This window comes from Balaenoptera borealis (assembly GCF_965194805.1).
Source record: "Balaenoptera borealis genome assembly, chromosome: 2".
In the NCBI taxonomy this organism is placed as follows: domain Eukaryota; kingdom Metazoa; phylum Chordata; class Mammalia; order Artiodactyla; family Balaenopteridae; genus Balaenoptera; species Balaenoptera borealis.
Window position 1 is genome coordinate 127327148 of NC_138867.1, and position 24535 is coordinate 127351682.

The 24535-nt window shown below is 40.8% G+C and overlaps 2 protein-coding genes across 12 annotated transcripts in view; one reads left to right on the top strand and one right to left on the bottom strand.

Annotated features, from left to right (window-relative positions):
• ABLIM3 (actin binding LIM protein family member 3) overlaps nt 1-4349 on the top strand; it is a 185163-nt gene extending 180814 nt beyond the window's left edge. The window contains exon 24 of the mRNA XM_082382719.1: nt 2233-4349. Within this exon, the coding sequence (XP_082238845.1) occupies nt 2233-2346 (114 nt within the window). The 3' untranslated portion in view covers nt 2347-4349. The remainder of the gene's footprint in view (nt 1-2232) is intronic.
• The window catches only part of LOC309624565 (uncharacterized protein), a 130358-nt gene that overhangs the window by 20831 nt on the left and 84992 nt on the right, over nt 1-24535 (bottom strand). The window lies entirely within an intron of this gene.

Sequence of the window (24535 nt, forward strand, 5' to 3'; positions counted from 1 at the left end):
ACTTAACCTTTATGCTTTAAAATCTGCGGTGAATGTCAAATGGACAGGGCTGCCATTGTGTGCTCTGAGAACTCAGAGGAGAAAGGAGGCGCCACGTGGCCCTTAACAGGAGGAGAGAAGAAAAGCCTCAGACTCCTTCAGTGTGCCCTACAGTGTTTACTTGAGTAGTTTAGTCTGCCATTCCTTTATATTGAGTCTTATTTAAAAAAAAAAAAAAAAAAGATTTTTAAACACAGTGGAGAAAGCCAGCTAGAGAATCAACAGTAACCATCACTCTCTAACAACAACAACAACAAAAAGAACAAACGAGACAGTTCCCCTCAGTCTTTACTATGGAAGGAGCGGAGAATGCTCTCATATCCACATATTTTTCAGCACTCAAGTGAAAGTAAAACAGATTTGGGCGAGTCAATAGCATGAACAAAAGAAGAGGGGCACTGTCTAGACTGCTGGAGTCTAACAACCAAATGTGATGTGTGGATGCTGTTTGAATCCTTATTCAAACAAACCAACTATAAAAAAACACTTTGAGACAATTAGGGGAATTTTATTGTAGTCAGGTATTAGGTAATTCTGTGGAATTATTGTCATTTTTTCCTTGCCCATGCTGTTGTGGTTATGTAAGAAAATACCCAGTATGTTTTGAGATGCAAACTGCTGTATGTAGGAGTGAACAGACAGTGTCTAAGGTTTGCTTTAAGACACTTCAGCAAAGGAAACCGATGAAGCAAATGTGGTAAAACTCTTTGAATCTGGATGATGGGCATGGGTGTGCACTGTGCTATTTTCTCTCTTTTGTGTACTTTGGAAATTTTTCATAAAAGAAAGACATATTTATGAAATTCTTAATGGGATTGACCAAGAGGGGCAGTGAGAGTACACTGCATTTGGAATCAGAAGCCCTAGACTTTGGTCTCAGCTCTGCTATTTACCTAGTCTCCTCCCCTGCCTCCCTCTTGGGCAAGTCATTTTAATTCTCTGACTTTTGCTTTTCTCATCTTTCAGTTGGGTAGAAATAATTCCTGGTTTTCAGAAGAAAATCAGGTCAGAAGAATTAAAGGAGAAAAATGAGGGTGAATGTACATTTATGAACTACTGAGCATAATATAAATGCAATACAAGGAATTGGTGGTAGTGTTAAATATTAAGTACTAAAAAATCAACTCAGAGTCATCAGCAGCCAATGATATCTAACAAAAGTATCAAAGTTACTTTTACCTAAAGTTCTGGAAATGTGGCAAAAACATTAATTCACAGGGACAACAGGCCAGAGAATTGTCTAATTGTTATGTGGCTGTATACATGATTCTCATTCAATCTCCTTCAATACTCAATTAGCTAATATAATTGCTACCAACAGCAAGTGAATGCAGGAAGTTTACAGGCAGGATATATGCCATCTATTTCTATCTTTAAACATAATTGTAAATTTTAATTTGAAAAATAAAATTTCAGACCTCCAGAAAAGTTGCAAGAATTGTAAGATGAGTATCCATCTACCCTTCACCTAAATGTACCAATTTTTCACATTTTGCCACATTTTAAGTGCCATATATTTCTAACTCTAAAAGCTTAGGATAATGTATCAACTTTCAAGGCTGATGGGAAGGGGCAGGAGAGAGGGCAGGCAGAAAAGGGTTTAAAAACCTGCCAAGGCATGCAGAACAATGTTTCATTATATGGCATACTTGTTTTCAAATAAGAAGGAGATGAAAGGACATTTCAGGGAGGGGGTGGTGGAGAAATCTGGACACTAATTTTTTTTCATTGACTGGCCTAAGGAACAACCTTCCAGATCATTTGTAAACTAATTAGTAAGAGGAAATACGCCCTAAAATCTTGGGCATGCCTCCTTTTTCTTCCAAAGCAAAGGGCGATAACATTAATCCATACACACTCCTGGACACAATGCATGGAGCAGGGATTGCAGAAAGGGGAGGTCAACTGGGATGCATTGAGAGGCACTTAGGTGAAGCAGAAGCCCCACCTGAGTCCTGGGCGGGGGAGGCCTCTCCAGCCAGACCAGCTACAGAGGTCCCTCCCAGGAAACATCCATTCACACACTGATCCATTCAACAGATATTCATCATACACCTTCCATGGGTCAGACAACTGTGCCAGGCACAGTGTACCCAGAGGAAACGTACAGGAACCACTCCTGCCTCCACCTGCCCCCAGCCTGCACCTCACGTCCTCAAGCTGTTCCCTCTGTCTCCTCCCACCTCCTTGCAGCGCCACCTGTCCCAGGAAGAGTTCTACCAAGTCTTCGGCATGACCATCTCCGAATTTGACCGGCTGGCCCTCTGGAAGAGGAATGAACTGAAGAAGCAAGCCCGGCTGTTCTAGGCAGAAGCTCTATAAATATATATGCATTTATATAAAGATATATGTAAAATCTCTATACTGAAGCTCGGTATAATCCTCTCTTGTGTAATGGGACACACTGCCTGCCATGAGACTTGCTTTTCTGTATCGTCAGGCAAGCCCACATCTTCAAGATATTTTTATGCTCCTTCCTTTCTCTTTTCTAAGTGCAATGGGATTTGGGAAGGGATTCGTGGGGACTCCCATCCTTTTACTGGGAAGCCTTTTTATACTGAAACATCTCTCCTGACTTGAGTCCCCTAAGGTCCAACTCTCTTTGCTAAAGGAGGTGCCTGAAGGAGTCTCTCTTCTCTCTGCTTCTCGGCTCTTTTCCCCAGTCTCCAGGGAGGATGCTGCAGTTTTCACACCTTATTGGCCCCAGAGGGGCCCTCTCATGGGAGGATCCACAGCATTCTCCCCAAGTCACTGAGCACCTTTGAGAGCCCTGAAGAATTTTCTCATCACCCCCACTAGGACCTCAATGCTGTCTGGGGGTGATGCAGCTAGAAATGTGGGTTTCATGTCTACTTGTTACAGAAGTAAACAAGTGGATAGGGCCTTGGCCTCTCCTCTCCTCTTCAATCCTCCTTCTCTCCTTGATCCTCACCTCTCTCTAGTCCAAATCTACGCCTCATGGTAGGAAAAGAAAAAGCACTTCCCTTCCCTGCACTATTACTTCCAATGGCCCCCTGCTTGGCCCCTATGTGGAGAACCAGAGGGAGGGAGCAGGAGCTGGAAGCAGGAGACAGAGCAGGGCACCCGTTAGCATTGGAGCTGCAGGACCTCTTGGGACCCTCCCTCATTGCTCCCAGAACCTCCTGACCCTTCCCCCTTTGGAGGAGAGGCCCATTATTGCAGCCTGTATTTTTCAGCCTTACTACAATCTATGTGCCTGACAACTCACCACAGGGCTAATGTTCCCACCACAGCTCCAACCGAACAACTAGACAGACAACCTCTAACACCCCTGCCAAAGGTAATATAGGCCATGTCCTATAGAAAGTTTCCTGGCCTATGTCTTCTGGTCCCTGGGCTGGCAGAGCAACCCAACCAGACCCCCACCAGTCCTCAGCTTGCATTGCAAAGTTGGCCATGGTTCATGGGGGAAACTTTTGAAGAATGACTACTTATGAGATTCCAAAATGGAGCATTGGCCAACACCACTCATGGTGATACTGATTTCCCCAGTGGCTGCCTTTCCTGCCTCCTTGGCTTCTGGAACAGGGATGAAAGCTTAACCTTCTCCCCACCCCAAACCTGCAACCACGAGTTGGTGATGTCTGGTGGGGTCTGTTCCTTCCTGGAGATGGCTGGAGTCAGACCACTGAGGTCGTGGAGGAAGGATGAAGAAGTGGAGATGACAGTTATCACTCTCAAGAGGTTATGTGTGGTGGCAAATGTAGAACTGACTTCAACTCAACAAACCCTCACTGAGCACCTGCTGTATACTGATCACCTGCTGTATACTGAGCACTAAATGGGGGAGGGAGACGGAAATACTGGGATGAGCAACATGGGGCCCGACCTCAGGGGCATGCCTACTAACAATGGGTGCCGTAAGGCAGGTACCCAAACATGATGGATGTGAGGCAGAAAGTGATAGGAGACAGCATGAGAAAATGTGACATTACTAAGAAGGCATATGCAGCTGGTGCAGACCAAGGAAAGCTTTCTGGAAGAGACTGCATTTGAGCGAAGTTCAGGAAGGATCTTTGTAAACTGGGAGGAGACTGTAACTTGAAAGGGTGATAGGATGAGGGGCCGTAAGGGAGGTCTAATATGCTCTCACTTAAAATGTCAGCCCTCTCTGCGTCTTTTCTTTTTGGCCAATGTCTTTCAACTATCCTGACCCCTTTGGAAATGTCCCCAGCCAGACACAATCATTGAAACTGCCTCATTATCACTGGTTGAGAACTTGGCGAGATTGAAGGGCTTTTGTTATTGTTGGATATTTTTTTCCCATAAATGCACATAATTTCAACCCAGACTCTTGTCCTTCTGTTGTTTCTAGTGTGAGTGGAGATGAGTGACGTGGGGAGAGACAGAACCATGCACATTTTTCAAAATAAAAGTGTCAGAGAGCAGCCCTCCCTTGGCCTCAGTTTCTCCTTCTGTAATAAAGTTTGACCAGGTAAGCATTACCCAAATTGTTTCCTGCAGAACACAGGGTCCTGCAGGATGGAAGAGGATGTTCCAGTAACAAATAAGGTTTTATGATCAGAGAATAATAATAAGACCCAGGTGAGCTGGCGACTTCCAAGAGGTAGTGAACCTGGAGGTGGGGAAGCATGCTGAGTGTCAGAGTACTCATGGTCAGTAAACCACCCAGCCTCTGCATTTGACCTCATCTGATTCAGTGTTGCAGTTATTTGACAAACACAAGAGGAGGGAGATCAAGAGTAGAAGGACATGGAACTCACCTCCCCCCACACACACATCAAAAATACATCTAAATGTGGAACAATTCTCACAGAAAGCCGACTGAAAACTAGCAGAAGATCTCTTATACAACCAAAGCTGCAAGTAAGATCCCCATGTAACCAGGTAGGACAAAAAGAAAAATAAGGCATCAGGAAGGGACCAGCACCCCTGGGAGGGAGTTATGAAAGAAGAGAGGTTCGCTCGCCCTGGGAACCCCTTTGCCAGCTGGGAGGTCCGCCGGGGCAGATAGGGAGCTGAAGGGGCCCGGTCTCTGCTCATGAGGAGTGTGTGTGCTGGCCTGCTAACAATCAGGGCAGAAAGAGACCAGCACTTGACGGCTGCCACGTCGTCACACTTCTCAACCCAAAATGCGATCAAGGCGGGCCTGCTAGTAGGCACAACAGCTAGGCACTGAAACTTGGCCTTCAGGAGAGGGACCCTGGGAGAGGACTCAATCTAGCTGTGCAGAGATAACCAGAAGGGCCTGGAGTGTGGTCTGGGCCACCACTGTTACCGCACGCCACAGGGGCACAGTCCACCATAGGAGCCCCAACATCAGCGTGCACAGGGCAGGGCATGGGTCTACCATAAGAGCCCCACTGTCAGCGTGCTCACGGAGGGACGCAGCTCCAGTGGTGGTGGACTTTGTGAGTCCACACATGACAGGAGTGGGGCTGACATCAGAGCCAATTATCAGGGCTCCCATAGCGGGGGCGGGTTCAAGAACGGGTCCAGCATCAATGGACCATGTTGGTGCGCACACCAGGTGGCACAGCCATCACAGAATCACACATCCCCTGTGACAGCCCCTTGGGAGGAGTATGTAGTGGTTCCTTTCCCAGCAGGAACACTCCAGTCCTGCCTACTTCACACCACAGCTTGGAGTCATATCTGGGGCAGACAAGCCCTGGGAGAGCCCTATCATAGAGGCACCCCAGGTGCCAAGTGGCAGCACAACCACCTTGATTCCTGCAGCCACAGTGCCACAGCCCCCAATGCCTGCCTGACACTAGGTCTCGGACAAACACTACGGAGAAAGGGACATAACCTTGGGCTGCTTCTGGGCAAAAGCGGGGATGCCTGCACAGGTGGTGCAGAGGTTCTCTGTGACCACACAGGCCTCACTTGCTTCAGCACTCACCTCCTTGGGGACAGAGCACACACTTAAGGGCAATGCAGCCTTACTAAACCCAACCCTCAGGGCTTCTACTTCAACAACTGGGGAGCAGACCCCGCCCCTGACAGGGCTGTGACAGCCACAGGGGAAAGAGGAGGTCCCACCCAACTTCCAGTGCAGACTCTGGTTACCACAACACCAATCACACCCCCATCAAGGGGATAATTTCCACTCTGAGGAAAGACATGGCCGTCATCCATACCAAAAATACTGGATTCACACAGTCTACACAGGGACACTCATACATTAAAAACAGCCCTTCAGTGGGACTTCCCTGGCAGTCCAGTGGTCAAGACTCTGTGCTTCCACTGCAGGGGGTGTGGGTTCAATCCCTGGTTGGGGGAACTAAGATCCCACATGCCACAGAGTGTGGCCAAAAAATCCCAAAACCAAAAACAAAAAACAGCCCTTCAAGACCACAGTAGATAAGTGTTTCTCCTAAATTCATACAAACAGAGAAATTTAAGTAAAATGAAAAAGAGAGGAGCTACTCCAACTGAAAGAGCAACAGAAATCCCCTGAAAGAACAAACAGTAAAACAGACCTCTCTAGTCTGCTAGACACCAAGTTCAAAAAGGAGGTAATAAAAATGCAAAAGGAATTAAGAAAGATTATCGACAGAAATGCAGATCACTGTAACAAGGAACTACAAACTATGAAGACGAACCAATCAAAACCAGACCACTGGGGCTTCCCTGGTGGCGCAGTGGTTGAGAATCTGCCTGCCAATGCAGGGGACATGGGTTCGAGCCCTGGTCTGGGGAGATCCCACATGCCGCTGAGCAACTAGGCCCGTGAGCCACAACTACTGAGCCTGCACGTCTGGAGCCTGTGCTCCGCAACAGGAGAGGCCGCGATAGTGAGAGGCCCACGCACCGCAATGAAGAGTGGCCCCCGCTCGCTGCAACTAGAGAAAGCCCTTGCACAGAAACGAAGACCCAACACAGCCAAAAATAAATTAAATTAATTAATTAAAAAAAAAAGAAAACCTAGACAACTGAATTGCCAAGATAAAAATCAAGCTAAAATCAATGAATAAGACAAAGATACTACAAAAAAATCACAGGCCAATATCACTGATGAACATAGACGCAAAAATCCTTAATACAATACTAGCAAACCGAATCCAACAACACGTTAAAAGGATCATACACCATGATCAACTGGGATATGTCCCAGGCATGCAAAGATTCTTCAATATATGCAAATCAATCAGTGTGATCACCACATTAACAAACTGAAGAATTTAAAACCATATGATCAGGACTTCCCTGGTGGTCCAGTGGTTAAGAATCTGCCTTCCAATGCAAGGGACATGGGTTTGATCCCTGGTTGGGGAACTAAGATCCCACGTGCTTCAGGGCAACTAAGCCTGCACACTCTAGAGCCCAAGCGCCACAACTAGAGAGCCGACGTGCTGCAACTACTGAGCCCACGCACTCTAGAGCCCACGTGCCACAACTACAGAGAAGCCCGCACACCGCAACGAAAGATTCCACATGCTACAATGAAGATCCTGTGTGCCGCAACTAAGACCTGATGCGGCCCCAAAAAATAAATAAATAAATAAATAAATATTTTTTTAAAAAACCATATGGGGGACTTCCCTGCTGGTCCACTGGTAAAGAATCCACCTTATGATGCAGGGGACAAGGGTTCAATCCCTGGGTGGGGAACTAGGATCCCACATGCCGCAGGGCAACTAAGCCTGCGTGCCACAACTACTGAGCTTGTGCGCCTCAACTAGAGAGCCTGCGTGCCACAAACTGCAGAGCCACGTGCTCTGGAACCCATGCGCCACAACTAGAGAACAGAAAAATCACACGCCACAACTAGAGAGAAGCCCAAGCGCCTCAGTGAAGAGCCCATGCGTGGCAACGAAAGATCTCGCATGCTGCAATGAAGATCCCACGTGCCGCAACTAAGACCTGACGCAGCCAAAAATGAATAAAATAAATAAATAAATATTTTTAAAAATATATGATCATCTCAAAAGATGCAGAAAAAGCTTTTGACAAAATTCAACACCCATTTATGATTAAAAACTCTCCAGAAAGTGGTCACAGAGGGAACCTACCTCACCATAATAAAGGCCATATATGATAAACCCACAGCTAACATCATCCTCAACAGTGAAAAACCAAAAGCATTTCCTCTAAGATCAGGAACAAGACAAGGATGTCCACTCTTGCCACTTTTATTCAACATGGTTTTGGAAGTCCTAGTCACAGCAATCAGAGAAGAAAAAGAAATAAAATGAATCCAAATTGGAAAAGAAGTAAAACTATCACTGTTTCCAGATGACATGATACTATACATAGAAAACCCTAAAGATGCTACCAGAAAACTACTAGAGTAGCTCATCAATGAATTCAGTCAAGTTGCAGGATACAAAATTAATACACAGAAATCTCTTGTACTCCTATATACACTAACAACAAAAGATTGGAAAGTATTTGTGGCATGGAGGCTCAGTAGTGTGGCTCGCAGGCTCTAGCGCACAGGCTCGGTAGTTGCGGCGCATGGGCTTAGTTGCTCCACAGCATGTGGGATCTTCCCAGACCAGGGATCAAACCCCTGTCCCCTGCATTGGCAGGCGGATTCTTAACCACTGCGCCACAAGGGAAGTCTGAGGTAGAACTTTTAGAATGTGTTTGAACTTATATGACTATTAGTCTAAAGCAAGTAGATACAGGTATGGGTTAACATACTTGAAAACCAGAGTAACCACAAGTCCAAAACATACAGTAGATTCACAAAAACCAAAACAAAAGGAACTCAAGCATAATACAAAAGAAAACCAACAAACCACAAGAGGAAAAACAAAAAAGGAGAAAGGAACAAAGAATTACCAAATCAACTGGAAAACAAGGTTTAAAATGGCAGTGAACACAAACTTATCAATAATTACTTTAAATTCTCATATCAGACAAAATAGACTTTAAAATAAAGACTATTACAAGAGACAAAGAAGGACACTACATAATGATCAAGGGATCAATCCAAGAAGAAGATATAACAATTGTAAATATTTATGCACCCAACACAGGAGCACCTCAACACATAAGGCAAATGCTAACAGCCATAAAAGGGGTAATCGACAGTAACACAATCATAGTAGGGGACTTCACACCCCACTTTCACCAATGGACAGATCATGCAAAATGAAAATAAACAAGGAAACACACGCTTTAAATGATACATTAAAGAAGATGGACTTAATTGATATTTATAGGACATTCCATCCAAAAACAACAGAATACACTTTCTTCTCAAGTGCTCATGGAACATTCTCCAGGATAGATCATATCTTGGGTCACAAAGCAAGCCTTGGTAAATTTAAGAATATTCAAATCGTATCAAGTATCTTTTCTGACCACAACGCTATCAGACTAGGTATCAATTACAGGAAAAAATCTGTAAAAAATACAAACACATGGAGGCTAAACAATACACTACTTAATAACCAAGAAATCACTGAAGAAATCAAAGAGGAAATCAAAAAATACCTAGAGACAAATGACAATGAAAACACGACGACCCAAAATCTATGGGATGCAGCAAAAGAAGTTCTAAGACGGAAGTTTATACCACTACAATCCTACCTCAAGAAACAAGAAATATCTCAAATAAACAACCTAACCTTACACCTAAAGCAATTAGAGAAAGAAGACAAAAAAACCCCAAGGTTAGCAGAAGGAAAGAAATCATAAAGATCAGATCAGAAATAAATGAAAAAGAAATGAAGGAAACAATAGCAAAGATCAATAAAACTAAAAGCTGGTTCTTTGAGAAGATAAACAAAATTGATAAACCATTAGCCAGACTCATCAAGAAAAAAAGGGAGAAGACTCAAATCAACAGAATTAGAAATGAAAAAGGAGAAGTAACAACTGACACTGCAGAAATACAAAGGATCATGAGAGATTACTACAAGCAACTATATGCCAATAAAATGGACAATCTGGAAGAAATGGACACATTCTTAGAAAAGCACAACCTTCCGAGACTGAAACAGGAAGAAATAGAAAATATAAACAGACCAATCACAAGCACTGAAATTGAGACTGATTAAAAACCTTCCAACAAACAAATGCCAAGGACCAGATGGCTTCACAGGCGAATTCTATCAAACATTTAGAGAAGAGCCAACACCTATCCTTCTCAAACTCTTCCAAAATATAGCAGAAGGAGGAACACTCCCAAACTCATTCTACAAGGCTACCACCACCCTGATACCAAAACTAGACAAAGATGTCACAAAGAAAGAAAACTACAGGCCAATATCACTGATGAACATAGAGGCAAAAATCCTCAACAAAATACTAGCGAACAGAATCCAACAGCACATTAAAAGGATCATACACCATGATCAAGTGGGCCTTATCCCAGGAATGCAAGGATTCTTCAATATACGCAAATCAATCAATGTGATACACCATATTAACAAATTGAAGGATAAAAACCATATGATCATCTCAATAGATGCAGAAAAAGCTTTCAACAAAATTCAACACCCATTTATGATAAAAACCCTCCAGAAAGTAGGCATAGAGCGAACTTACCTCAACATAATAAAGGCCATATATGACAAACCCACAGCCAACACCATTCTCAATGGTGAAAAACTGAAACTGTTTCCACTAAGATCAGGAACAAGACAAGGTTGCTCACTCTCACCACTAATATTCAACATAGTTTGGAAGTTTTAGCCACAGCAATCAGAGAACAAAAAGAAATAAGAGGAATCCAAGTCAGAAAAGAAGAAGTAAAGCTGTCACTGTTTGCAGATGACATGATACTATACATAGAGAATCCTAAAGACACTACCAGAAAACGACTAGAGCTAATCAATGAATTTGGTAAAGTAGCAGGATACAAAATTAATGCACAGAAATCTCTTGCATTCCTATACACTAATGATGAAAAATCTGAAAGAGAAATTAAGGAAACACTCCCATTTACCATTACAACACAAAGAATAAAATACCTAGGAATAAACCTACCTAAGGAGACAAAAGACCTGTATGCAGAAAACTATAAGACACTGATGAAATAAATTAAAGATGATACAAACAGATGGAGAGATATACCATGTTCTTGGATTGGAAAAATCAACATTGTGAAATGGACTATACTACCCAAAGTAATCTACAGATTCAATGCAATCCCTATCAAACCACCACTGGCATTTTTCACAGAACTAGAACAAAAAATTTCACAATTTGTATGGAAACACAAAAGACCCCGAATAGCCAAAGCAATCTTGAGAAAGAAAAACGCAGCTGGAGGAATCAGGCTCCCAGACTTCAGGCTATACTACAAAGCTACAGTAATCAAGACAGTATGGTACCGGCACAAAAACAGAAACATAGATCAAGGGAACAGGATAGAAAGCCCAGAGATAAACCCAAGCACATATGGTCACCTTATTTTTGATAAAGGAGGCAAGAATATACAATGGAGAAAAAACAGCTCCTTCAATAAGTGGTGCTGGGAAAACTGGACAGCTACATGTAAAAGAATGAAAGTAGAACACTCCCTAACACCATACACAAAAATAAACTCAAAATGGATTAAAGACCTACATGTAAGGCCAGACACTCTAAAACTCTTAGAGGAAAACATAGGCAGAACACTCTATGACATAAATCACAGCAAGATCCTTTTTGATCCACCTCCTAGAGAAATGGAAATAAAAGCAAAAATAAACAAATGGGACCTAATGAAACTTCAAAGCTTTTGCCCAGCAAAGGAAACCATAAAGAAGACAAAAAGACAACCCTCAGAATGGAAGAAAATATTTGCAAATTAAGCAACTGACACAGGATTGATCTCCAAAATTTACAAGCAGCTCATGCAGCTCAATATCAAAAAAACAAACAACCCAATCCAAAAATGGGCAGAAGACCTAAATAGACATTTCTCCAAAGAAGACATACAGATTGCCAACAAACACATGAAAGAATGCTCAACATCACTAGTCATTAGAGAAATGCCAATCAAAACTACAGTGAGGTATCACCTCACACCAGTCAGAATGGCCATCATCAAAAAATCTACAAACAATATATGCTGGAGAGGATGTGGAGAAAAGGGAACCCTCTTGTACTGTTGGTGGGAATGTAAATTGATACAGCCACTATGGAGAACAGTATGGAGGTTCCTTAAAAAACTAAAAATAGAATTACCATACGACCCAGCAATCCCACTACTGGGCATATACCCTGAGAAAACCATAATTCAAAAAGAGTCATGTACCACAATGTTCAATGCAGCTCTATTTACAATAGCCAGGACATGGAAGCAACCTAAGTGTCCATCAACAGATGAATGGATAAAGAAGATGTGGCACATATATACAATGGAATATTACTCAGCCATCAAAAGAAACGAAACTGAGTTATTTGTAGTGAGGTGGATGGACCTAGAGTCTGTCATACAGAGTGAAGTAAGTCAGAAAGAGAAAAACAAATACCATACGCTAACACATACATATGGAATAAAAAAAAAATGGTTATGAAGAACCTAGGGGCAGGACAGGAATAAAGATGCAGACGTAGAGAATGGACTTGAGGACACAGGGAGGGGGAAAGGTAAGCTGGGACGAAGTGAGAGAGTGGCATGGATATATATACACTACCAAATGTAAAATAGATAGCTAGTGGGAAGCAGCCACATAGCACAGGGAGATCAGCTCAGTGCTTTGTGACCACCTAGAGGGGTGGGATAGGGAGGGTGGGAGGGAGACGCAAGAGGGAGGAGATATGGGGATATATGTATAGGTATAGCTGATTCACTTTGTTATAAAGCAGAAACTAATACACCATTGTAAAGCAATTATACTCCAATAAAGATGTTAAAAAATAAATAAAACAATTACTTTAAATGTCAATGGACTAAATGCTCCAATCAAAAAACATACAGTGGCAGATTGGATAAAAAAAACAATAACCTACAATATGCTGCCCACAAGAGACTCACTTTAGGGCAGAAGACGTACACAGATTGAAAGTGAGGGGATAGAAAAGATATTTCACAAACGAAATGAGAAGAAAGCTGGGGTAGTAATACTCATATCAGACAAAATAAACTTGAAAACAAAGTCCATAATGAAAGACAAAGAAGGACATTATATAATGATAAAGGGATCAATACAGGAGGAGGACATTACACTCATTAAAATATATGCACCTAATATAGGAGCACCTAAATATACAAAACAAATACTAAGAGATATAAAGGGAGAAGCTGACAGGAATACAATAATAGTAGGAGACTTTAACAAGATCAATGGACAGATCTTCCAGGCAGAAAATCAATATGGCAACAGAGATACTAAATGACACAACACCAGCTGGATTTAATTGATATCTGTAGGACACTACATCCAAAAAAAAAAACCAGAATGCACATTCTTCTGAAGCATGCATGGAACTGTCTCTAGGATAGACCACATACTAAGACACAAAACAAGCCACAACAATTTAATAGGATAGAAATTATTTCAAGCATCTTTTCTGACCACAGTATGAAACTAGAAATCAACCACAGAAAGGAAAATGGAAAAAAACTATCACATGGAGACTAAACAATATGCTACTAAAAAAACCAATGAGTCAATGATGAAATCAAAGAGGAAACCAGAAAATACCTCACGAGAAATGATAATGAAAAAACAACCATACACAATCTATGGGATGTAGCAAAAGCAGTTCTAAGAGCGAAGTTCATAGCAATACAGGTCTTCCCTAAGAAACAAGAAAAACCTTAAATAAACAACCTAACCTACCACCTAAAAGAATTAGAAAAAGAAGAACAAACAAAATCCAAATTCAGCAGAAGAAAGGAAATAAAAAATATCAGAGAGGAAATAAATAAAATAGAGATCAAAAAAATAGAAAAGATCAATAAACCAAGAGCTGGGGTTTTTTTTGTTTTTTTGTTTTTTTAAAATTTATTTATTTATTAATTTATTGGCTGCGTTGGGTCTTTGTTGTTGCGCACGGGCTCTCTCTAGTTGCGGCAAGCAGGGGCTTGCAGAGCACGGGCTCTAGGCGCACAGGCTTCAGCAGTTGCAGCACACGGGCTCAGTAGTTGTGGCTCACGGGCTCCAGAGCACAGGCTCAGCAGTTGTGGCACAAGGGCCCAGCTGCTCCGCAGCATGTAGGATCCCCCCAGGCCAGGGCTCAAACCCGCATCCCCTGCATTAGCAGGCGGATTCCCAACCACTGCGCCACCAGGTAAGTCCCAAGAGCTGGTTTTTTGAAAGGATAAACAAAATTGACAAATCTCTAGCCAGGCTCACCAAGAAGAAGATAAAGAGGACCCAAATAAGCAAAATAAGAAATGAAAGAGGAGAAATAACAACCCATACTGCAGGAAAAAATTGTAAGAAAATGCTATGACAGTTATATGCCAACAAATTGGACAACCTAGAAGAAATGGACAAGTTTCCAGAAACATACAGCCTTCCAAAACTGAGTGAAGAAGAAACAGATAATTTGAAGAGACCGATCACTAAAAGTGGAATAGAACCTATAATTTAAAAATTCCCTACAAACAAAAGTCCAGGGCTGGATGGCTTCACTGGGGAATTCTACAATCATCTACAAACATCAAAGAAGTTATACCTAGCCTTCTCAAAATATTTCAGAAGACTGAAGAGGAGGGAACACTCCCCAAGTAATTCTATGAAGCCACCATCACCCTGATACCAAAACCAAGGACATTATACAAAAATTACAGACCAATATTTTTGATGAATATAGATGTGGAAATCCTCAACAAAGCATTAGCAAACCTAATCCAACAATATATGAAAAGGATCATACACCATGATCAAGTTGAATTCATTCAGGGTCACAAGGATGGTTCAACATATGCAAATCAATCAATGTGATACACCACATTAACAAAAGAAAAGACAAAAACCACATGATCATCTCAAAAGATGCAGAAAAAGCATTTGACAAAATTCAGCATCCATTCATGATAAATAAATAAATAAATAAATAACCAGAGTGGGTACAGAGGGAACTTATCTCAACATAATAAAAGCTATTTATGACAAACCCACAGCCAACATAATACTCAATGGTGAAAAGCTGAAAGCCTTCCTGCTAAATTCTGGATCAAGACAGGATGCCCACTCTCACCACTTCTATTCAACATAGTATTGGAATTCCTAGCGACAGCAATCAGACAAGTAAAAGAAATAAAAGGTATACAGATTGGAAGGGAAAAGGTAGAACTGTCATTATATGCAGATGATATGATACTCTATATAGAAAACCCTCCACACAAAAAGTATTAGAATAAATGAATTCAGCGAAGTAGCAGGATACAAGATTAACATACAGAAATCTGTTGCATTTCTTTTCACTAACAATAAAATAGAAAAAGAGAGTAAAAAAACAATCCTGTTTAAAATCGCTTCAAAAAAAAAAAAAAAAAACCTAGGAAAAAACCTAGCCAAAGAGATGAAAGACCTAGACCCTAAGAACTATAAAACTTTGTTAGGAGATCGGATCAAGATCTAAGGAGTAGGACATGGAGCTCCCCTCCTCCCATAAATACGTCAAAAATAAATGTGGAACAATTCTCACAGAACATCTACTGAATGCTGTCAGAAGACCTCAGACTTCCAAAAGGGAAAAAAAATCTCCATGTAACTGGATAGGACAAAAAAAAAAAAAAAAGAGAGAGAGAGAGAAAGGAATACGGATGGGACCTGTGCCACTGGGAGGGAGCTGTGAAAGAGTAAAGGTCTTGGCACGCTGGGAAGCCCCCTCGCTGGTGGGGAGATCAGCAGGGACAGGGTGGAGCTTCGGAGCCTCGGAGGAGAGTGCAGCAACCAGTATACACAGGGCAAAGCAGAGAGAGACATGCACAGACAGTCAGTGCCACTGCCCTGCACTCCCCAGCTTGAGATGCTGGTCTGCTGGTGCGGGAGGGGTTTGGGTGCTGAGGCTTGGGCTTCGGACATCAGACCTGGGGAGAAGACTGGGACTGGCTGCAAGGAGGAGCCCCCTGAAAGGGCTGGGATGTTGTACACCATAACAGAGGGTGTACAGGAAAAAGCCTGGGCCCACCAGAAAGGCAAGGCACCATTGTTGGGGGGCAGGCAAGGAGAGGGGCAGGACCACCATAGGAGCTTTCTTCTCTGCACACACACTTTCAGGCAACAGGGCACCACCTACACGAGCTCTGGGGGCAGGCAGGAGGCACCACTGCCATCTCAGGCTCCAAAGGTGGGCATGGGCCACTGCTGCCGCCGAGAGTCCTATGAGCAGGCGCCAATCGCTGCACCCAACTTCCTGGGAGTGCTTTTTGGCCACTGCCGATGAGAGTCCCACAACCAGGTGCCAATCACTGCCCCCGCCTTCCTGGGAGCACATATAGACCACGTACCTACACACCCCCTATCAAGGGGATAACAGCCAGCACACACTGAGGAAAGAGATGGCAAGCATCCAAATGAAAGCAGCCCTCATGCCAAAAAATTATTAAACCCACACAAACTACACAGGGACGCTCCCACATATAAATAGCCCTCTAAGACTATAATAGATAACTGTTTCTCCTAAACTCACAGAGTAAGAGAAATATAAGTAAAATGAAGAAGCAGAGAAACCACTCCCAGTTAAAAGACCAAGAGATTTCCCCTGAAGGAAGAAACAATGAAACAGACCTCGTCAATCTAATAGACACCGAATTCAAAAAGGAGGTAATGGCATTTCCCTGGTGGCGCAATGGTTAAGAATCCGCCTGCCAATGCAGGGGACATGGGTTCGGGCCCTGTTCTGGGAAGATCCCACATGCCATGCAGCAACTAAGCCCGTGTGCCACAACTACTGAGCCCACACGCCTAGAACCCATGCTCCGCAACAAGAGAAGCCACTGCAATGAGAAGCCCGCGCACCACAACGAAGAGTAGCCCCCACTCGCCACAACCAGAGAAAGCCCAGGTGCAGCAACAAAGACCCAGTGCAGCCAAAACTAAATTAATCAATTAATTAATTTTAAAAAATTTGTTTAAAAAAAAAAGGAGGTAATGAAAATACTGCAGGAATTAAGACAGGCAATTGACAGAAGTGCAGATTACTGTAAAAAGGAACTAGAAACTATGAGGAGCAGCCAAGAAAAATTAGAAAATTCATTTGCCAAGACGAAAGCTGAGCTAAAGGTAATGTACAGCAGAATGAATAATGGAGAAGAAAGAAAAAGTGATCTGGAAGAGAGAATAATAGAAATTACCCAACCAGAACAGCAGACAGAAAGCCAAATGAAACAAGAAAGAAAGCAATATAAGAGACCTATGGGTCTAGCATAGTAGTGTAGACCACACTACCGTAGCGTAGACATATGGGTCTGCACTACCAAAGTGTGCCAATCCACACATAATAGGGATTCCAGAAGAAGATGAAAGAGAAAAGGGGATTGAAAATGTATGTGAAGAAATTATGGCTGAAAACTTCCCAAACCTAAAGAAGGAAATAGATATCCAGATACAAGAAGCACAGAGGGTCCCAAACAAGATGAACCCAAGCAGACCTACACCAAGAAATATTATAATAAAAATGGCAAAAGTTAAAGAGAGGATTCTAAAGGCAGCAAGAAAAAAACAAAGAGTTAATTACAAGGGAACCCCAATAAGGCTGATTTCTCTACAGAAACAATGCAGGCCAGAAGGGAGTGGCAAAATATTATTCAAATATTCAAAATATTCAAAATATATTCAAAATATTATTCAATATTCCCTTGAAAGGGAAAATTCTGCAACCTAGAATATTCTACCCAGCAAGATTATCATTTAAAATAGGAGGAGGGACTTCCCTGGTGGCGCAGTGGTTAAGAATACGCCTGCAAATGCAGGGGACACGCGTTTGAGACCTGGTCCGGGAAGATCCCACATGCTGTGGAGCAACTAAGCCCATGTGCCACAACTACTGAGCCCGCGTGCCACAGCTATTGAAGCCTGCGTGCCTAGAGCCCATGCTCTGCAGCAAGAGAAGCCCACGCACCGCAACGAAGAGTAGCCCCCACTCGCTGCAACTAGAGAAAGCCCGCGCGCAGCAACGAAGACCCAACACACCCATAAATAAATAAATAAATTTATTTAAAAAAAAAACTTTAAAAAATAAAATAGGAGGAGAGATAAATAATTTCTCAGACAAGCAAAAACTAAAAGAATACAGCAATACTAAACCTCTCCTAAAAGAAATACTGAAAGGTCTTCTCTAAATAGAAAAGAAGCAAGAAGACATAGGAAAGAGAAAATTACAGTTGGAAAGTAAATCACTTAAATAAGCCAGTATACAGATCAAAAAGAAAAAAAAAAACCTATTTGGAAAGTGATGATAAACACAGGAACAGCAAAAGGATAAACATGAAGATGTAAAAGAGGAAATCTTTTTTTTAGAATGTGTTTGAGCCTATATGACTATCAGTCTAAAGCAAGCAGATATAGGAAAGGGTTAACATACTTGAAAAACAGAGTAACCACAAATCAAACACATACAGTAGATCCACAAAAACCAAAAAGAAGAGAACACAAGCATAAGATAAAAGAAATCATCAAACCACAAAAAGAAAAAGAAAGGAACAAGAAGAAACATAGAATCAACTGGAAAACAAGGTTTAAAATGGCAATAAATACATATTTATCAATAATTACCTTAAATGTCAATGGACTAAATGCTCCAATCAAAAGACATAGAGTGGCAGACTGGATTAAAAAACAAGAGCCTACAATATGCTGCCTACAAGAGACTCACTTTACAAAAAAGGATACACATAGATTGAAAGTGAGGGAATGGAAAAATATATTTCAGGCAAGCGGAAATGACAAGAAAGCGGGAGTCGCAATACTCATACCAGACAAAATAAACTTTAAAACAAAGGCCATAAAGGAAGACAAAGAAGGACACTATACAATGATAAAACGCTCAATAAAAGAAGAGGATTTTACACTCATCAACATATATGCACCCAATACAGGAGCACCCAAATACATAAAACAAATACTAACAGACATAAAGGGAGAAATTAATGGGAATACAATAATAGTAGGAGACTTTATCACCTCACTCACATCAATGGACAGATCTTCCAGACAGAAAATCAATAAGGCAACAGAGGTCCTAAATGATACAATGGAACAGTTAGACTTAATTTATATTTTCAGGATATTACATCCAAAAAAACCCAGAATACACATTCTTTTCAAGTGCACATGGAAGATTCTCTAAGAATGACCCCATACTAGGGCACAAAACAAACCTCAACAAATTCAAGAGTACAGAAATTATTTCAAGCATATTCTCTGACCACAACGGCATGAAAGTAGAAATCAACCACAGGAAAAGAAATGAGAAAAAAAAAAAAAAAGATTACATGGAGACTAAACAACATGCTACTAAGAAACCAATGGGTCAACAAGGAAATCACAAAGGAAAATAAAAAATACCTTGAGACAAATTACAATGAAAACACAGCCATACAAAATCTATGGGATTCAGCAAGAGCAGATCTTAGAGGGAAGTTCATAGTGATACAGGCCTTCCTCAAAAAACAAGAAAAGTCTCGAATAAACAACCTAACCTACCTCCTAAAAGAATTAGAAAAAGAAGGACAAACAAAAACTAAAGTCAGCAGAAGGAAGGACATAATAAAGCTCAGAGAGGAAATAAATAAAATAGAGATTTAAAAAATAGAAAAAAAGTCAATAAAACCAAGAGCTGGTTCCTTGAAAGGGTAAACAAAATTGACAAACCTCTGGTCAGGCTCACCAAGAAGAAAAGAGAACCCAAATAAACAAAATAAGAAATGAAAAAGGAGAAATCTCAATACCACATAAGTGCAAAAAACCATAAAAGAATACTATAATATGAACAATTATATGCCAACAAATTTGACAACCTAGAAGAAATGGACAACATTCTAGAAACATACAGTCCACCAAAATTGAATCAAGAAATAGATAATTTGAACAAACCAATCACTAGAAGTGAAATAGAATGTGTAATAAAATTTAAAAAAAACAAAAAACTCCCTACAAACCAAAGTCCAGGAACAGATGGCTTCACAGGCAAATTCTACCAAACATACAAAGAACTTATACCAATCCTTCTCAAATCCTTCCAAAAGACTGAAGAGGAGGGAACACTCCCAAAGACATCCTATGAAGCCACCATCACCCTGATATCAAAACCAGACAAAGATATCACCAAAAAAGAAAATTACAGGCCAATATCTTTGATGAATGTAGATGCAAAAATTCTCAACAAAATATTAGCAAACCAACTCCAACAACACATAAAAAAGATCATACACCACAACCAAGTGGGGTTCATCCCAAGTTCACAAGGATGGTTCAACCACTGTGATACACCACATTAACAAAAGAAAAACAAAAACCACATGATCATCTCAATAGATGCAGAGAAAGCATTTGATAAAATTCAGCATCCATTCATGATAAAAACTCTTAGCAAAGTGGGTATAGAGGGAACATATCTTGACATAATAAAAGCCATTTATGAGAAACCCACAGCCAACATAATACTCAATGGTGAAAAGCTAAATTCTGGATCAAGACAAGGATGCCCACTCTCACCACTTCTATTCGACACAGTATTGGAAGTCCTAGCAACAGCAATCAGACAAAAAAAAGAAATAAAATGTATCCAAATTGGAAGGAAAAAGGTAAAATTGTCACTATATGCAGATGATATGATACTATATATAGAAAATCCTAAAGACTCCACACGAAAACTACTAGAACTGATAAATGAATTAAGCAAAGTATCAGAATACAAGATTAACACTCAGAAATGGGTTGCATTTCTTTACACTAACAATGAAATATCAGAAAGGGAATGTAAAAAAAAACCAAAAACCCGTATCTTTTAAAATCACACCAAAGAAAGTACCCAGGAATAAACCTGACCAAGGAGGTGAAAGACTTATACACTGAGAACTATAAAACATTAATAAAGGAAATTAAAGATGACTCAAAGAAATGGAAAGACATGCCATGCTCTTGGATTAGAAGAATTAGTATTGTTAAAATGGCAATACTGTCCAAAGCAATCTACAGATTTAATGTGATCTGTATCAAATTACTCATGACATTTTTCACAGAACTATAACAACCCTGAAATTTATATGGAACCATATAAGACCCATAATTGTGAAAGCAGTCCTGAGGGAAGAAAAAAAGCAGAAGGCATAACCCTCCCAGACTTTAGACAATACTACAAAGTTCCTGTAATCGAAACAGTGTGGTACTGGCACAAAAACAGACATACGGATCAATGGAACAGACTAGAGAGCCCAGAAATAAACCCACACACCTATGGTCAATTAATCTTCGACAAAGGAGGCAAGAATATAAAATGGGAAAAAGTCTCTTCAGCAAGTGGTGCTAGGAAAGTTAGACAGCTGCATGTAAATCAATGAAGTTAGAACACAGCCTCACACCATGCACAAAAATAAACCCAAAATGGCTTAAAGACTTAAAACATAAGACATGACACCATAAAATTACTAGAAGAGAGCACAGGCAAAACATTCTCTGACATAAATCATACCTATGTTTTCTTAGGTCTGTCTCCCAAGGCAATAGAAACAGAAACAAAAATAAACAAATGGGACCTAATCAAACTTACAAGCTTTTGCACAGCAAAGGAAACCAGAAACAAAACAAAAAGACAAGCTATGGAATGGGAGAAAATATTTGCAAATGATGTGGCTGACAAGGGCTTAATCTCCAAAATATACAAACAGCTCATACAACTCAACAAAAACACAAACAAAACAACCCAATCAAAAAATGGGCAGAAAGGGCTTCCCTGGTGGCGCAGTGGTTAAGAATCCGCCTGCTAATGCAGGGGACACAGGTTGGAGCCCTGGTCCAGGAAGATTCCACATGCTGTGGAGCAACTAAGCCCATGCGCCGCAACTACCGAGCCTGCGCTCTAGAGCCGACAAGCCACAACTACTGAGCCCTCATGCCACAACTACTGAGGCCTGCGTGCCTAGAGCCTGTGCTCAGCAACAAGAGAAGCGACCGCAGTGAGAAGCCCGCACACCACAACGAAGAGTAGCCCCCACTTGCCGCAACTAGAGAAAGCCCACGCGCAGCAATGAAGAGTCAACCCAGCCAAAAATTAATTAATTAATTATTTTTTAAGTGAGCAGAAGACCTAAATAGACATTTTTCCAAAGAAGACATACAGATGGCCAATAGGCACATGAAAAGATGCTCAACATCACTATCAGAGAAATGCAAATCAAAACTACAATGAGGTACCACCTCACACCGATCAGAATGGCCATCATTAAAAAGTCTACAAATAAATGCTGAAGAGGGTGTGGAGAAAAGGGAAATCTCCTACAGTGTTGGTGGGAATGTAAATTGGTACCGCCACTATGGAAAACAGTATGGAGGTTTCTCAGAAAACTAAAAATAGAATTACCATATGATCCAGCAATCCCACTCCTGGGAATATACCCAGATAAAAATATAATTCAAAAAGATACATGCACCCCTATGTTCACAGCAGCACTGTTCACAACAGCCAAAACATGGAAACAACCTAAATGTCCATTGACAGGTGAATGGATAAAGAAGATGTGGTATATATCTACAATGGAATACTACTCAGCCATAAAAAAGAATGAAATAATACCATTTACAGCAACATGGATGCAACCAGAGATTATCATACTAAGTGAAATAAGTCTGAAAGAGAAAGGCAAATACCACATGATATCACTTACATATGGAATCTAAAATATGGCACAAATGAACGTATGTAAAAAACAGAAACAGACTCACAGACATAGAGAACAGATTTGTGGTTGCCAACGGGGAGGAAGGTAGGGGAGGGATAGACTGGGAGTTTGGGGTTAGTAGATGCAAACTATTACATACAGAATGGATTAACAACAAGGTCCTACTGTATAGCACAGGGAACTATATCCAATATCCTGGGATAAACCATATAACTGAGTCACTTTGCTGTGTAGCAGAAATCAACACAACACTGTAAACCAACTATACTTCAATTAAAGAAAAAGCAGATCAGGATTGCTTGGGGATGGGAGTGGGGAATAGAGGGGATTACTTTACAAAGCGGGAGGAGGAACTTTGGGGGTTGATGATTTCATGGGTGTATTCATATATCAAAATTCATCAAATAGTACATTTTAAATATGTGCTGCTTATTATATGTTAATTATACTTCAGTAAAGTTTTAAAAGATAAAACACTGTTAAAGGAAATTGAAGATGATTCAAAGAGATGGAAAGATATCCCATGCTTTTGGATGGGAAGAATTAATATTGTTAAAATGGCAATACTAACTACAGGTTTAATGTGATCCCTGTCAAATTACCCATGACATTTTTCATGGAACCATAACAAATAATCCCCAAATTTATATGGAACCATAAAAGACCCAGAATTGCCAAAGCAATCCTGAGGAAAAAAACAAAAAACAAGTAGGAGGCATAACCCTCCCAGACTTCAGACAATACTACAAAGCTCCCGTAATCAAAGCAGTGTTGTATTGGTACAAAAACAGACATACAGATCAACGGAACAGACAAGAGAGCCCAGAAATAAACCTACACACCTACAGTCAATTAATCTTTGACAAAGGAGGCAAGAATATAAAATGGGAAAAAGTCTCTTCATCAAGTGGTGTTGGGAAAGCTGGACAGCCTCATGTAAATCAATGAAATTAGAACACTTCCTCAAGCCATATACAAAAATAAACTCAAAATGGTTTAAAGACTTAAATATAAGACATGACATCATAAAATTCCTAGAAGAGAACACAGGCAATACATTCTCTGACATAAATCGTAGAATATTTTCTTAGATCAATCACCCAAAGGAAAAGAAATAAAAGCAAAAATAAACAAATGGGACCTAATCAAGCTTAAAAGCTTTTCCACAAAACAAAAAGACAACATTATGGAATGGGAGAAAATATTTGCAAATGATGCAACCAACAAGGGGTTAATTTCCAAAATATACAAACAGCTCATACAATTCAATATCAAAAAAACAAACAACTCAATCAAAAGACAGGCAGAAGACCTAAATAGACATTTCTCCAAAGAAGACATAAAGACGGCCAACAGGCACATGAAAGGATGCTCAACATTGCTAATTATTAGAAAAATGCAAATAAAAACCACAATGAGGTATCACCTTACACAGGTCAGGATGGCTATCATCAAAAAGTCTGCAAATCGGACTTCCCTGGCGGTTCAGTGGTTAGGACTCTGAACTTCCACTGCAGGGGGCGCAGGTTCAATCCCTGGTCGGGGGACTAGGATCCTGCATGTCACATGGTGTGGCCAAAATAAATGAATAAATTTAAAAAAAAAATTTTTTTTAAACGTCTGTAAATAATAAATGTTGGACAGGGTATGGAAAAAAGGGAACCCTCCTTCGCTGTTGGTGGGAATGTAAATTGGTACAGTCACTATGGAGAACAATATGAAGGTTCCTTAAAAAACTAAAAATAGAAAAAAAAATTAAAAATAGAGCTA